This window comes from Ricinus communis, chromosome 7, assembly GCF_019578655.1.
Source record: "Ricinus communis isolate WT05 ecotype wild-type chromosome 7, ASM1957865v1, whole genome shotgun sequence".
Taxonomy (NCBI): Eukaryota; Viridiplantae; Streptophyta; class Magnoliopsida; order Malpighiales; family Euphorbiaceae; genus Ricinus; species Ricinus communis.
The window spans coordinates 24,890,164-24,907,014 of NC_063262.1; the positions used below are offsets into that span (position 1 = coordinate 24,890,164).

General features: G+C 30.8%; 2 protein-coding genes across 7 annotated transcripts; one reads left to right on the forward strand and one right to left on the reverse strand.

Annotated features, from left to right (window-relative positions):
* Window positions 1–1,885: 1,885 nt before the first annotated feature.
* Window positions 1,886–5,490, reverse strand: LOC8264940 (protein XRI1). Of its 6 annotated transcripts, none has more exons than XM_048376601.1 (10): window positions 5,309–5,490; window positions 5,088–5,181; window positions 4,292–4,350; window positions 4,064–4,183; window positions 3,825–3,964; window positions 3,421–3,484; window positions 3,231–3,333; window positions 3,115–3,155; window positions 2,950–3,033; window positions 1,886–2,586 (listed from the first exon to the last, which is right to left on the reverse strand). In XM_048376601.1, exons 2-10 carry the CDS (start codon window positions 5,105–5,107, stop codon window positions 2,312–2,314), a joined length of 906 nt encoding a protein of 301 aa, XP_048232558.1. In that variant the 5' UTR covers window positions 5,108–5,181; window positions 5,309–5,490; the 3' UTR covers window positions 1,886–2,311. The 6 variants fall into 6 exon arrangements, with proteins under 6 accessions (XP_048232558.1, XP_048232556.1, XP_048232557.1 ...); XM_048376599.1 differs by having other exon boundaries at window positions 4,292–4,356; window positions 5,309–5,487; XM_048376600.1 differs by having other exon boundaries at window positions 3,231–3,330; window positions 4,292–4,356; window positions 5,088–5,482.
* A 6,184-nt stretch (window positions 5,491–11,674) lies between these two features.
* On the forward strand, window positions 11,675–16,751 carry LOC107261417 (ER lumen protein-retaining receptor). The gene is made up of 6 exons (XM_015720514.3): window positions 11,675–12,181; window positions 13,548–13,813; window positions 13,985–14,100; window positions 15,268–15,341; window positions 16,385–16,448; window positions 16,536–16,751. The coding sequence occupies exons 1-6, from the start codon at window positions 12,091–12,093 to the stop codon at window positions 16,570–16,572; spliced, it is 648 nt and encodes a 215-aa protein (XP_015576000.1). The 5' UTR covers window positions 11,675–12,090; the 3' UTR covers window positions 16,573–16,751.
* Window positions 16,752–16,851: the final 100 nt, after the last annotated feature.

Sequence of the window (16,851 nt, forward strand, 5' to 3'; positions counted from 1 at the left end):
ATTTAGTTGAGGAGTCGCACCTCAGTAAAATTTGAAATTATAATGGGAACTAGGAAAATAAATCTAAACCATGGATGGGAGACTGTAACAAAGGGCAATATAGGAAAATTATAAAAATGACATAAAACCCTAATATATATATATAAAATGCTCATTCTTTTAACTTAGATAAAATAGAAAACTATTCTACTGTGTTCACTTGGACTGCCAGAATATGACATCCACCATGACTGTTTTTTCTTCTCTTCATTTTGCTCAGATCCTATGGACCAACAATCATCCAAGTCTTTTCTCTCCAACTCCACCTGAAATCTATCATATCCATCAACTATATTTATATACTCAATAATTCTTTTTCATTTGAAATTGCTTAATACGTAATTATTCAATAGACACTTGGAAAGAATTTCGGAAGGATTTTATGAGAATTTAAAAGTGAGAGACCCCCTGTTGTAGTTTGTCCGCAGTTTTTTCATTCCTTCCTGAAATTCCAAAGTACAAAGGAGTGATGAATTGGTGCTTTTAAAAGGAAAATGCTTAATTTAAAATTAGGGTTTAAAGTTAATAAGAATGACAAACGCAAATTAGAAACTAAGAAAGAAGGTAAAAAGAAATAGCAACAAATACAGAGTTTAGAAGAGAAATGAAATAAACACCATGAATTTATAGTCTTGATCTTTCAACCTATACTCTCACTTCAACTATAATTGAGAGTTTAAATTTACTAACAAACTAAGTTAAGTGCAGATTAAACCTTTACATTTTACAATCTCACATAAATTATTAACCCGACTGTTTTTCTTTTAGCTCATACTCAAATTCGTAAGTTAAGATTTTCAATTTAAATTATTTACTCACTCAAATTTACAATCGAGCTTTAAATACAAAAAATCAAACATTCAACTGCTCAAGCATTAAGCCCTTAGGTTATTTGGAAAAAAAAAAAAAAAAGCCCTTAGGCTGTAAAATCAGCAAACCGAACTCTTAATGCAGATTTTCTTTAGTTTTTTTTTTTTTGTTTTTCTAATGTTAAGGAAGAAGCATTATCAATGAGGAGATATCACAACAGAAAAGAGCAAAAAAACTCCACTTTTATCACTGCACTTGACTGCTAAATAATCTATACAAAATAAAAATGTGTTGCATGGTTAAAAATTGCATAAAATTTCATTTTACAATAAAAAGAAATCATATTACTATATATGTAATGGTTTGATATGAAAAAGGATTCCAGCAAATATAATGGTAAGCAGGCTCTGCCTCTCGTGCTGTCTCCACATGGTTTGCACGTTGGAACAGAACAGAAGAGAACAGGGCATTGGAAAATGGTTTTATGGTAGCAGACAGAACAGAACACTGAACACCCACTTACCCCGTAATTTCCGAGGATTAAAGTACAGAACATGCTTTGCTTTGCTCCTTCCAAATTGCATCAAATGAAGATACCCAATTGACAATTCAGCCTTTTCTGAGCCCCTAGAAGTAACAAACAAATACCAGCAGCATCCATCCTCCATTCTTTCACTCTTCCTTTCTTTTTGTTTGTTTGATGAAAATTGGGTTCCTTCCTTATACTGTATTTGCTCCTAACAGTTAACCAAACCTAATCACTTCAGTTCAATTCATATTGTATGTGCACCTACAAACCTTTTTAATCCTTTCGGAGAAGGATTTAATATGATATTAAAACTTGATCAATAATATAAGCCGATAAAAATTGACTTGAACCGAGTTAAATTGACCTATTAAAAGAACTCCTGAAATTCACGACATACGATCTGATTATTAATATGACAACTTATGCTACTACATCCATTCTATGTCTCCAGATAACTTGGAGCATTAAGAAACTGCTTAGGAGGAAATATGCCAGATACCTTCAATGTGAATGCAAATGACAGTTGACAGATTTGTGCTTTCTACTCCATTACCATGTTAAGTACAACTTCCAAATACACTGTCAAATACAAAAGCTTTGCACTTCTAGATGAATTCAGTGACAGCAATAACAAAATCAAAATAAAATATCATGGACATCAAGATATCATTAGTCCTAGACCAAAGTCAATATGTATGACAACCGTCATTGGCACCTAAATACTACTTGGAAACATAAACACTTTAATGTGATTTATGAATTCCAAGAGAAACCTGAACAAAGAAAGAATTTCGCTATCAACATCTATACTTGAAAGCCCGAGAATGATACATAGCAAAAAAAAGGTCTTAAGGGAAAATGAAACTCAACCCCAAAACACTACGGGATGAGTCCTTCGGGCTGCAAATGGAAGTTCGAGAAGACACTTATCTATTATCCTTTGGTTCTCATAATTGTGATGCTTCCTTTTCCACCTTCCGTGCGAATTTTAGTTTTGCCAACAACAGGCTTCCCGGAAAATGCTGAAGTGGGGTAAGCAGCAGGATCTTCCTCGTTTTGCTTCAATTTTGATGGTGGAGGAGTGCGGATCTTCTGGTTTATGTCCTTCAGAGTAACATCTCCATGGAAACCACAGGGTTTGATGAAGGCAAATGGATAGACAACAGAAGAAGCTAACTTTGTGGGTGTTCGTATAAAGGACTTCTTACCTAAGATGCCAAAAAGTAGAAGTCCGACATGGGGTTAGCTTAGGATTTTGCATAACAAAAATCCGATGAAGTCCGACTCAGTAGCCCGCAGCTTAATGATGCAAGGTAAAAAAGACAAATCCACACAATGTGATTCTGATATTTTACATTACTTCCTGACTTCTCCCTTTAACAAGGGAAAGACGAGCATTCTAGAGTTAGGTAAGTGAAACAATGCTACAAACTTTAATGCACTGAAGTGAACACAAGTAGGACACTGGCATGTCATCATTTGTGAGAAAATACCCATTAATGAGTGAAAATAGTTATTTATCGTGCTCCATAGATGCGAGCAATATACAGAATACTGAGAAAGAGAAACACCTTTAAAAATCACATTCCGAGGAGTCCGGGTAATACGTTTTTGAACTGCATGAGCCTCATTCCCAAGTGGGCCATTGCAGAACTCTACAGCAACAAACTAATATTATATATTTCATAATAAAACTATCCACGTGTATCATGTTAATATAAAAAAATTTAATATACCTGAAATATCAATTTGAACATCACAGGCTCCAGGAAAATTCCTGTCTCACGAAAAAAATCAGTTAGATTTTAGTGGAATGCAGTTTAACTAGAGTCTAAGTTCTAAAGAAGCATACATATCATTGGGACTAAGCCCCATCTCAGTGTCATTAAAGCAATCAGCAAGCCACCCTTCAGAAGAATGATCAAGGGCTTCATAACTCGAGGCAGACACATCTGCTAGAATATATTGCATCATCATTATAAGTCCTAGAGTGATTAATCAAGTACAAATCAGCTGCAGAATAGACTATTAAAGTGAGAAACCTGAAAAACCCGGAACCCAATCTGATGCTTGAGGTAAAACTTCTTCAAGTGAGTCCTCCCTCTCCTGAACATAAGTCACAAAAACATTAACGGCTGGATCATTCTCATATGCAGACAGTAAACACTTTGGTACACTGGACAATGTGGAACAGGATGTAGTAGAAGAAGGCTAAAATGTATGAGGACCCAAGCCAGAATAAAACTAGTTAAAATACCAAGCTGTCCTATCCACCACAATTGGTTTGCAAATGAATACAGATCACATGCTCCAGATTAAGAATCCAAAATTCATATTGCACGAATTTTTCATCATACAGATGCCTATTCTCCACAGATCAGGTTACAAGAACAACATACATTAGATGCAAAAATGCCAAAATATCAAAGGGATATCTAGCACTTGCATTTGATTGTAGAAACACAGATGAGATCTCTTCATGGCAAAGGGGGGAATCTGCTGCTTGAGTATCAAACTGTAGCATCCGGCGCCTCTTTAACTGTGAAGAGGTTTCCCTGTGTTCTTCTGGTTCCTTGTGCATGTTATCTGTGATTCACTTTTTGCAATCAAAAAAAGAGAAAAAAAAAAAACAAGAACTGCCAACTTAGGCTTTAGATAAAGCAAAAGGGGTTAATGAAACCATACCACTATGATTAACATGATAAGCCAAATCACCACAAGCCTTAACTGGGGTTGTTTCATCTAACATGTAAGAAAGATCTTCCTCATTTAGAGTTACCTCATTCCACAAACACTCAGATACGTCTGTAGAAAGGAATAACACCATATAAAAATTAGGGACTGCATTTGTATTTTGTCTCTATGCCAAGCTTCAATATTCACTTGCAATCAAATTAAACCAACAGAACTTACCATAATTGGAATCCTTTTGAAGACAATAATCATCCCCTTGCCAATCCCAATGTTTTCCACTGCCACTTCATAAAACAAAGAAAGATTAGATTCCAATGTGCATCTAAAACCAAACAATCCAATATCTAATTACACACATCCAAAATCCAAACCAAAAGCAATGTAGAATGCAACTGCAGTATGGTGATAGCATATTAAAATTATAATGCACAATACAAAAAAGTAACAAATAGCATATCAAAAGGCAAAAGGGAAACAGCTAAAATCAAACACACTGCATCCAAATTTGTAGCCCTAGGGCAAACAAAAATGCAGAGCAAATAAACATTTCTAATGTTTGGATCCAAGCCAATATAAGAACATTATATTGCTATTCATAATAAAATGTCTAAGAACTTTCTTTTTAGAGAAAAAAAATAAATAAAAGGAAAAAGAAAAAAAGAAAATAGAATGACCCACCAAATTGTTAAAAGCCCACAAATTTATCATCATCATCATCATTTTATCCTCAAACGGTGATAAATCCAGCAAACCCAACAAACAAAGCAAATCCAAATAAACATCACAGCATCAAATGCATAAAATGGATTAAATAAATAAACCAAAATGTAGACCAGAATAAATATAAAACAAATTAAGAAGAAACAGTATATCGATGAAAACCCATCTCACAAAACCAAAATCTATTATTTTTCCAAGAAAAGAAAAGGTAAAACCAGTTCATAGAACATCATTCCCAAACAAACCCATTAATCATAGACCAGCAAAAGACATAAACAAACGGATATTAATTTACCGGTTATCGTTGTAATCCATCACTACTACCCTCTTCCACAACTGAATAATGCACTACTCTCACTAATCACAAATCCAAACACCAATCAATCAACCTAAAAGAAAAATTAGCCGTTACTCATAGATCGATTCCCACAGCTTTACCCTTTCACTTGTTTATATAAATAAGTTTTTTTTTGTGAAAAGAAAAACAATAAAATATCTAAATAAATATTCCAGTACACTGCAGCGAGTGTGCCTCTGCTTGAGATATGTGCTAAATAGCGTCTCTCTCTGCCCTTTTCAATTTAAAGACGCATTGCCTTTCTTTCTATTTTTTCTTTTGTTTTTTTTCCCCGTTGGGTTCTATAAATAGGTCTTGGAAATATCAGTGAAGAAGAGTAGTGAGAAAGGAAGGGACCACGACAGGAATAGAACCCTGTTTTTTTCTTTGTGGGTAAAGTCCGTTACTCGTGGGATTTTTCGGATTATCTTTCTTTAATTATTCTAATTAATAATTATTTTCAATTAATCATAGATTTTCTTTCCTTAATTATGATGCTTAAAAATGGTTTAGTAACCTCAGTTTTTCTTCTTCTTTTTTTCTGTTTCACTCGAGAGGGCTGGCGCGTGGGTCAGCGTTAGCGATGAAAACTGTTAAATGCTTTCCTTCTGGGTCTGAGGATTGGTAATACATTTCGGCGCTTTACTAAATTGGATTGGACTGGGCGCGTACCATTTTTCTTTTTTCTTTTTTTAATTTTTACTTTTGAATTGGAATTGAAAGAAAACAAAAAAGAAATCTTATTCTTTTTATGTGTGTACGGGGATAAATGGTTTTTAATTGGGAACGTGCCAATGCCTTTTCCTAAGTTGGAATAGTGCAGTTTCATCACATTTTTAAATTAATAATAACAGTTTATATTTTTGATAAACTAATTAAAATTTATTTAAAAATTAAGTATGTTTGTTATTACTTTAAATATAAACTTTATATTATTTTTAATATCCATTATTATTTATGATAATCTAAAAAATCTAAATATAATAATATAAAAATTATATTTATTAATTATTTATTTAGTTATATATAAAAATAATATTATAAATATAATTAATATCGTTATCTTTTAGGATTAAAATTTATCCATTCTAAGTTTTTATATATAATTTTAATGATGTAAAATATTATTATTATTAACAATCTTATTTATTGTTGTTGTTGTTGTTAATAGGTACTCTTTGATTGTTTTGATTGTCGTTGATGCAATGAAGCAAATATATATTAGGCAAGAGGGATTGAAATCCTTTGAGAATGGGCAGATTCACGGACATGAATGAATATTTCTAGTCGTGAAAGAGGGTATTTAAGGCATATGAATAAATATTTTCACTCATGAAGTCTATCTAGCTTGAAGAAGTGAGGAAATCCACATAAGTATTCAGAGCCAACATTTCCAGCAGTGAAAAACCATCTTTTATGGCCATGAAGAAATCTTTCTAGCCGTGAAAGAAAACTTCCCAATCGTGAAAAGAAACTTTACAACTGTAAAAAACTTTTTTTTCATAAGTTTAGTAGTCTTCATCGCTGAAGCTTCCAACTGCGAAAGAAAACACTCCCAGTTGTGAATAAAAGTTTCCAGTCGTGAAATATATTTTTCCAGCCATGAACTTTTCTTCATAACCATGTTGAGTTCCATATTTTCAAATATGTTTTTCGCATTGATGTTTCACGGCTGTGAATTAATGTTTCCATCCATGAAGCTACATTTAAGAATGTTGTTGAAATAACCATTTTCTAATTTAATAAGGGTGCAACATCTATATTTTTCAAAGAACTATTTAAACTTCATTTTTAATAGTTCTAGGTTAAACAATAATATTTACATGAGCCTCCAATTGTAATATATCTCACTAACCTTTAGTTATTTATTAAATTCATCTTATGTTGAAGATTCAAGAGAGTTTAAATTTTTGGGTAATTGAGTGATTGATTCTTATATCCAAAGTTCAAAAAGATTAGTTTGAGCACTTGAGTTCTTGTAAATAATATTGAAAATCTTAGGTTGCGCTAAAATATAGGCCATTGGAAAATACTTGGATTTGAGTGCTAACCATTTAAATACTTATAAAAAGTTTGAGTGTAAGCTGGAAACAATTGGATTTGATTTTATACCTCTAAAAGGATTATTGGTAGTGAAAATCTCAAGTGAAGTTTGAGAAGCGGATGTAGGCAAGGAATTGACTGAATCACTATAAACTCTTGAATTTGTTTTTCCTCTTCCTTAAATTCTTTTTATTTACTTGTGTTTATCTTATTGCGTGCATTTTCATACTGGAATGGTTACTTGCTTCCGGTAATATTTGTGTTAAAACTCAAGTTTTTTAAATTAAAACTTTTTAGTTGAAATTGATTTTTGTAAATAAATAATTCACCCCCCTCTTAATTGCCATAAGATATTTCAGAATTCTTGATATACATTCTACCTATACATATACATATATATATCTTTTAAACCAGTATTTTAGAAAGAATAATATTCATAAAATAAATAAAATTATTTATGAAGTAAATAAGCGATGAGTTTGATATATGAACTATATGATGAAAATAATATCTAGCTTAGCCAATTACTTAATAATTTTTTTATTTTACTTTAAGGGTAGATCTAATGAATGAGATGGTGATATAAAGATAAAAAAATTATTCATTAAATAAATAAAGTTTTTTTTACTAATAGAGATTGAAGCAAAGATAGTATGTCTAACATTCAATCTAAATATTTTATAACAATTAATATTATTAAATTAATATAACAGTTAACTAACAAAAATAACTGAAATTAATAAAGATATAAAGATAAAAAAATCATTCATTAAATAAATAAATAAATAAATTCATACATAACTAAAAAGGCTAAACTAAACACTTAAAAAAATTAGTCTAACATATTTACTAAATATTAAGGGTTATTAATTCTATTTTGATGTTTACAAACAATTAAAAATGACTAATTTTATGGTTGAGTATTTATGTACAATGAAAGAAAATTGGTTCTTCTAAGACAGGGCAGACTCATGCTTGTGAACTTTTATTTACGGTCATAAAACTTTAGTTTTTCAAGCATGAAGAATTCTCGCCTCAAATAGTAAAAAAGACAGTAGCATTCACGACATCTTTTCCAATTGTGAAAATAAGAATTTACGCCCGTGAAGAAATATTTATATCCGTGAAAATGATCTCCTCTTTAAAATTAGAAAAAACCACAGAAGAGTTCATAGGAAGAGTTCTTAAACTATGAATGAGATATTTCCAGCCGTGAAGAAATACTCATGCTCGTGAAAAATGATCTCCTCCTTAAAATTTGAAGAAACCATAGAAAAGTTTATGGGGAAAGTTCCCAAGCGGTAAACATGAATTTCCAACCAAGAATAAAGTTTTCTAGCTGTGAAGAAGATGTTTACGCCCGTGAATGATGACAACTCTCCAAATCTTTAATGAATTACAAAAGAGCTCAATGTCAAATTTTTCAAACCGTGAAACCAAAGTTCCCAACCATGAAAGCAATCTTCCTGGCCGTGAAGTGATATTCACGGTCATGATGGGTTCTAACTTTTTAAATTTATTTTTCGCATTGATGATTCACTATTGTAAAGAATTATTTACAACCGTGAAACTGCATTTATAGAAATTGTTGAAATGGCTATTTTTGCATTTAATGAGAGTGTAATATCTCTATTTCACTTAAGAGTATGTATACATTATTTCTAAGTTCTAGGTCAAGCAGGAGCATTTATTTTGAGCCCTTGTTGTGCATTTACTCTCAACAACTCAAAATCTTTATTTTTTTTATCTTGTATTGAAGGTTTGAGCTTGTGATTGATTCTTTGGGTAGTTGGATGTTTAATTCTTGTATTTAAAGTTCAAAATGTGAGAATAAGTGTTTGGGTAAGGAATTAAAAGCTCTTGTAATTAAGATTAGAAATTTTAGATTTGGTTAGAGTGTGAGCCTAAAATAAACTAGAGTTAAAGTGTGAGCCATTAGGAAAATATTTGAATGTGTTCTTAGCCTTGTAAAAAAAAACACAAATAGAGTTAGGTTTGTAATTCTATTTAATAGTGGAAATATCAAGAGGATTCTTGAGGAGTGGATGTAGGCAATAGTTTATCCTAACCACTATTATTTCTTGGTGTTGTGAGTTATGATTTATTTTTCATCTTTGGTTTATATTGTTTTTGGTTTTTGATTTCAACCAATTCACCCCTCTCTTGGTTGCCACTAGAATTACAATATTTAATCCAATTATTATGGTATTAAATAGCTAGACATAAAAATAAGAAAATAAAAGCTCTATTGAAATCGAGAATTCTTCAAGTAGGAAGATAATTGGTCTTCACTCTCCACTTCTTAAAAAACTCCTTAGATATATAAGAACAATGAAAACTATAAACTAAAGTGTATGTGAACGATGAACGGTAGATAAAATAATGGTGGTGAGACCTCTCCTCCTCTTTTTTAGATTTAAATTTGTAGAGATATATATAGAGAAGAATTATCCACCAAAACAAGTGTCCCTAAAGATAACTATACCAATATAAGTCTATCTAATAAATAAAACTATAGATATCCTTATTTCCACCAAATATTATCCCATAAATAATTCTTAATATAAATCCTAATAATAATATAAAATGACTAAAATGTCCTTTAAGTAAATAGTAGAGTAGAGCTAATAAAGTAAACATACCTTTGAATCTTGGGCTTTGAATCTTGGGCCTTAATACGAACATGTCTAATTAAGCTCATTTATTAGTATTTTTCTCTATATTTTCACTTTTGGCTAAATAAAACTTAAGTGAGATATAAACACTTACTTTTACCATATATATATATATATATATATATATATATATATCTATATATATATATATATATATATGTATATATATATATATGTATATATATATATATATATGTATATTATACTATTAAAACACTAAAACATCCTAAATATATATAACCTATCAATATTAATTTAGAATTTAAATTTTGAATTGGTATCTTATAAAGAAAAATAAAATTGTAAACTCTTTTTAAATTTTTTTAAATTAAATTAATTTTTATTGATTGACTTAGTCTAATTTAGTGATTTTTTAACTTTAGCTAACTCGATTTTTAAAATTTTCACTAATCAATTTAAAAATTCCTTAAGATAAAGAAGCATAGTTTTAAAATGTGGTTTTTAAATGACTTAGAAATAATAAAGAAGCATCGTTTTAAAATGTGGTTTTAGAATGGGTTTTCTTTTTATAATTATATAAAATAATAATTCTTCCTCTAATAATTGCTGGATTTTTAAACTTCTAAATAAAGAAATAAAAGTTATGTTAAACAATCAAAATGTTAAAATATATATTAAACATTTAAATTATGAAAAAGTAATGTAAATAATTTATTGACTTTTATTTAAAAATTAATATTTCAAAATGGTTGAAATTGTTATAGTTTATTAAAAACTGAGAACTTAATCATAACCAAAGAAAAATATCAAGTATTACCACTTTCTTTTTTGAAAATTACATAAACATCATCATTTTAATTCTAAGATTTGAAAATGCAAAAATTAATGGAAAATAATATCAGAGTATTCTTAAAATTTTTACCTTTTTTTTTAATTAAAACTTTAATATTTTATTTCTTATTTTCAAATTATAACTTGGCTAATTGGAATTAAAAAAATGAATAAAAAAGTTAATATTTTAAAAAATACAAACCAAAATATTAGAAAAAATTACATATTATATTACTTTGACCAATCCATGGGTTCATTGATTCAATGATGTTTTTTCTGAAATATTTTAGGAATTAAATTTTCAAAAAATAAAAAATTTGAACCATATTATGAAAAAACCTTAATTTTAAGTCTTCTAATGTTGTTATCCACTTTTAATTTCTTCTGCGGGGACGAGCCGACAAAGACAGAACAGACCGACAATGAAATCAAGAAATCATGGGCCTTGTATTTGGGATGGGCTGCTTCTGAAGTTTCGGCCTTTTAGAGGTAAGCTGTCTCTTGTTTCTCTCTCCTTTTCTTTTTCTTTTCTTAATAGAATTCATTCATTTAGGAAATATATGTTCCAACATATAAATAGAAAAAATAAACATTTTTTAGGCTCGAATTGTACCCATTTTGTAGTTTTAACAAAAATTCAAATTGGAAAATTCATAAATTTAAAATAATTAAACTATGTCAGAGACAATATTAGTAACTAAATTAGACTTTATTCTTAAAAATAATTTATCTATTTTATAGTTATTTAATTCATTAATAATCAAAAATTAATAAAATTTTATTAAATAATTTAATTTATCAATTAATAATTATAAACTTTTAACTATCAATCATTAGTTAGTTATACTGACCAATTGAATTACAAATACCAACAATTGTTAAAAATAGTTATTTGCATATAATATATACATTTTGTTTCCTTCTGAAAACCCTAATTCCAGCAGTTTCTGCCACATTTTTTTATAAATCATTTTCGTAATATTTTAAGAAAAATAATAATGTTCTAAAAAAATAAATTAATTACTTGTTCTAGTTTTAATATCTTTTAGAAAGAGAAAAAAAATGAAAAAGGCAAAGTGTAATTTTAAAGGACAAGCAAAAAAAAAAAAAGAGAAGAAAATCAAATTATCTCATTGGAAACCCCTAGTCGCGATGCTGACATTGCAAAATCTGATTGGACGAAAGAACAATTGTAACAACGCACCAGCTGAAAAAAAAGGAAGAAAAAAGAAAAGAAAGGCGTCACACACGAGAAGCTCTAGCAGCGAGATCTGACGCTGCTGCCAATTGCGAATCCACCGCTTTGTCTGCAACAACAAGCTCGTCTGCTCAAACTGCTTAAAAGAGATTTTTGAAAGAAACTGAACATTATTATTTCAATATTTTGTTTTGGGATAGAGAAATCTGTAGATCGAATCTCGAAGCAAAAGAGAAAAAAAAGAAAAGAAGAAATGAATATATTCAGATTAGCGGGTGATATGACTCACCTTGCTAGCGTTCTCGTTTTGCTTCTCAAGATCCACACTATCAAATCCTGCGCTGGTACTATTCTTTACTTTTATGTATTGTCATTAAATGTTAATAGGTTATGGGAGTTATTTTAGTGTTTTTAGTTTTTATTATATGATTAATTTTGGTTTTAGACATTGCTGGTCACAAATTTGGTAATTGGTAATAATTCAGAAAATCAAGTTGATACAGATTGGTTTTTGGCTACTTGTGATAAGCCTGAAGTTGTTTTGCCGCTAATTGTTAATTCAAAGACCATAATTTTATTTAGAAATGAATTAGAAACTTTATTTTCTATCTCTGAAGAAATGAATACATGATTCTAAAATGTTAGTGAAATAAGAGAAGAAACGTCTGCACCTTGTAAAGATGTTTTTAAGTAGAATGGAGGTGACTTGATCTTGTAACTGGTATTTGGAGAATACAATTAAGAGTCAAGTTAGTTCTGTCATTAGATAAGTTGCAAATATGGGTTTGTGTATGCCGCAGATGATTCTGTTCAGCATTCTTTTCTTTTATTTTCTTTGCAAATCCATGAAAAAAAATTGCCAGTCCAACCATGATGTGCACTTATTAAGTTTTGGGATCATGATGTGCCTGAACCTTGCCGAACTTTCACTTCAATTTCTTGACCAGAGAATATTGACTTTTTCACGAGCAAGCATTCAGTGTCCTGGGTGTTACTACTGTCTCTGAATCCTGAGATTGTCAGCGTGTCTGTGTCAAGCAAACGTCCTGAGACAGCAACCTTAAAGGCATGCTTATTGTATTGTGTTTTTCTTCTCTTTTATGGCTAGCATTTTTTAGGGATACAACATAGAGTTGGCCATGTTCCCCTATGACATATGGAACCTTTGGTGAAACATTTCCCTTTGAGGGTTCATGGCCTTATCTTATAAGCCCCATATTCTTGGATCAGTATGATGGCGTTGGAGGATGGGTTTAAATGTGACAGGCTACATAAACAAGATGAAGCTTGGCTTCAGTCTTTCATCTATTAAACATAGCTTTGTTGATCCTTTCCATTTATTTAATTACTTGTAGATTTTGTATCGCATTAAGTTAATGATGGTTGAACTAGAATATGTGTTTTCTTAATTGTTGAACGCAATAAATTTATTTGTTGCTTGATGTGTTACCAAAAATTGGAATGGGTCTACAGTTAAATTTAGCACCTATGGTTATTTTATTGGTTTATCTATTGTGTTAGCAGCAGACTATGGTCTGAACTACGTTCTACAATACAGAAAACATATCTAAATTTTGATTTTCAGGAGTAAATAGTATCATTGGATTTTCCATTTATTGCATAAAATATTTCTTAGTTGTATCATTGAGTTTTATTTCACTGTACTGTGTGGAATTATATTTTACCAAATGACTTTCAAATTTTATGCAGGCATTTCTTTGAAGACTCAAGAACTCTATGCTATTGTTTTTGTTACGCGCTATTTGGATATATTTACAGATTTCATATCCCTCTACAATACTATCATGAAGCTAATATTTTTAGGAAGCTCATTTTCAATTGTTTGGTACATAAGGAACCACAAGATTGTCAGTAGATCTTACGATAAAGCTCAAGACACCTTCCGTCATTATTTTCTTGTACTGCCTTGCTTATTCTTGGCCCTTATTGTCAATGAGAAATTCACTTTTAAGGAGGTCTGTTTTTGTTGTATTTTGCCTTTTTTTTTTTTCTTTCTACAGTCTATATTTCAAGCTAATTGATAGTATGTACAGATCTCTTTTGAATCTTTCTTACAAGATAGGTAGCTTCTGCCTCATTTCCCTGATTATTAAATTTCTTATTTGCTTCACAAAAAAACTGATCAGGTGATGTGGGCATTTTCCATCTATTTAGAAGCTGTTGCCATACTTCCTCAGCTTGTTCTGTTGCAGAGAACTAGAAATATTGACAATTTGACAGGGCAATACGTATTTCTTCTTGGGTAAGCTGCAGTTTAGACTTCATAAATTAATATCAGAAAGCAAAACCATTAATGTAGCCCCTAAACTACTAACGTTTTTCTTGCTAGCGAGTCCAACAAAAATTATTTGTGTTGAACTTCTGACCTTCTGAGTTGCTGTTATTGGTTCCACTTCTGATGACTTGGAAAATTTAGTCAAAATTGGTCCAACTCAGCGATGGCTTTTAGTCTTTCTTTTTAGTTTTGAATTTTGAATTTTTTTTTTCTCAATTTTAAGCGGTTGTGAATTTTATACAATAGTTTAAGAAAAGATAAACTACAGGTGTCCATTTAATTTCTGGAGCTGAAAGTTATCAATCCATGTTTTCCAAATTAAAGGAATAATCTACAATTTCATTGTTCCTTTAATTCTTTTACTTCATATTTATTCATAATTTGTTAGTTTGGAGAATTAAAGAAGAATTCTTTAAAAATGCACAATCAACTATTAGATGAAGTGGGTCTAAAAAAAAAAACTATTAGATGACGGGGTTGTTGATGTTATTGGTGAGTTGGGTACCAATTTTGGCTAATACTGTTAAGTCACTACAATTTGGTTCTGCATTAGCGAGTTTAATGTTCGATATAAAATGATTCCAATTGGAGGGCTCAATAACAAAAATGTCGAAAGTTCAGGGGTTAGTCTCTCCAAAAAGTCATGGATCTTTGATAACTTCTCATTGGGATAATTTTTGTTGAAATGATTGCTTTTGATGTTAAATTAGTTAAACCACTAGACTTCACTTCTCGACTATTTATCAAGTCTGTCTCTTGTATGTGTCTTTTCTCCCTTTTTTCAGATAGTGTCTCATGTTCATTAATCGGATATAGGATATAATTTTAAGTCGAGCTAGTTACGGTTCCAGTTAGCTGTAAAAGTCCTCAATCTAAAATTGAAAGGAGAAATTTATATAATAATTTATCAAGTAGTAAAAGTTACTGCCCTTTTGCTTCCTTGAAATGTTGTTTGGAAGCTTTGGTGCCAAATTAAAAACAGAAGTTTTATCTTCAAAATTCCCTCAAGTTTCTTATCATGTTATGCTCATAGGAAAGGCACTTGATCATTTAAGTCACTATGTTCTTAAAGTCAGATGCTTAAGAAAAAAATAATTACGAATGTTTATCTGGCATTTTCCTTTCTTTTTGCAGTGCATACCGAGGTCTATACATTCTCAACTGGATATATCGCTACTTCACTGAGCCACATTATATTCATTGGATAAGTAAGAATATTCTCAGTCTCTTTATGTGCATATGTGTGTCTCGCACATATATTAATAAATTACTAGGGTCGTGCTTGATTGTGCTTGCTAGTTTAGCTCCTTAGGGAAATGTTTGTCATGAAGATTTCTCAGTATTAATCTAACATTTCCAAATTATCTTCTATGGATGAGGGAGGCTGTTCTGCTTATGTAAAACACTTTCAGCTGAAGTCAAAAGAAGGGATGCTGTATTTTATTGAAAATCCAAAAATGTTTTTGTTCTTTGGGGTAGGACTTCAAATACTTGATTCATATAACTTGAGCATGTTTGAAGTTAGCTGAATTTTTAATTGCTTTAAGTTCATCAATACCAAATGATTTAACTCGTGGGTTTGTGTTTCTGGACTATTACTTGTATCCCAGTCCTAGTCTGGCACTCTCATTTTGCCTCAAATGGATTATGTGGATTCTTTGCTGGGGATGAGTGAATTATATTTAATCATTTATATCTTCCTAGTAAAGAGTAATGCTACATAGCTCACCTTGATTTGTTTCAACTCTTTTCCACCTGATGTGGTATATCATGCTTTTACAAATGAGGTTGCTCTTTTGATTAAGAAATTAATTTTGTAAAAACATTATATGCCACATCAAGTGGGAAAGAGTTGAGACAAATTAAGGTGGGATGTTAAGCATTTTTCCTCGGTAAACTTACTGCAGAATATGACCTTATTCTTACCTTGGTAGCTCACTTCGTATTGTGTCTTTACGAGTGTTATATCATTATGCCAGCTACGTTACCTGCACATGAACTTGAAAAGTTATGATTCATCCATGCATTTTTACCTTAAAGATGAAAATGCTTCAAGTTCAGACACAAATTTCCCGATGTAGGTGTATTTAGGGTAGTCCATTCTTATGTTCTTGTTGGTTATTTTAGTTGTTATGCTTTAATGTTTCTCTTTTATCCTGGGTATGATTTAGACATGGCAGTGCAGATCCTGTAAACAATCAGTAATGGCATAAGCATTGCTTTATGCTGACTTTATCTTTTTGGCATGCAGCTTGGATTGCAGGGCTTGTACAAACTTTGCTTTATGCTGACTTTTTCTATTATTACTTTGAGAGGTAAAGGTTCTTTTCAAAGTAATTTGCATGTTAATCTTGCCTAGGTTACTCATGCTTTTTTCTTTTATCTCTGAAATTATGCTGCAGCTGGAAAAACAACAAGAAGCTCCAGTTACCAGCTTAAGAGTTATTTAAAAACTGCTGCAAGGAGGATATTTTGATCCATCCACAGTAACGCCTAGATTTTTTTGGTTTTATTATTGCTATGTTTTAGCGGTTTTTTTTTTTTTTCTCTATAGCAGGGCTTCTTTGAGATGTAGAAAAAGTGCACCTTAAATCATATTGTTTATTTTTGTAGGGATAGTAACATTTTCATAGCTACTGAGAACTTATCTTGCACCGTTGGCAAAAAATCAACGTTCCAGATCCCCTAAACAATCAGTGATGAATTAAACATTTTCAG

Coding starts and splice junctions, on each gene's coding strand:
- LOC8264940 (XM_048376597.1), bottom strand. CDS start 4,484: ATGCTATCACCATACTGCAGTTGCATTCTACATTGCTTTTGGTTTGGA. Junction 3,334..3,420: donor TTGGGTTCCGGGTTTTTCAG/GTTTCTCACTTT, acceptor AATATATTCTAG/CAGATGTGTCTGCCTCGAGT. Junction 2,587..2,949: donor TCGGAATGTGATTTTTAAAG/GTGTTTCTCTTT, acceptor TTGGCATCTTAG/GTAAGAAGTCCTTTATACGA.
- LOC107261417 (XM_015720514.3), top strand. CDS start 12,091: ATGAATATATTCAGATTAGCGGGTGATATGACTCACCTTGCTAGCGTT. Junction 13,814..13,984: donor AGAAATTCACTTTTAAGGAG/GTCTGTTTTTGT, acceptor AAAACTGATCAG/GTGATGTGGGCATTTTCCAT. Junction 14,101..15,267: donor CAATACGTATTTCTTCTTGG/GTAAGCTGCAGT, acceptor TTCTTTTTGCAG/TGCATACCGAGGTCTATACA.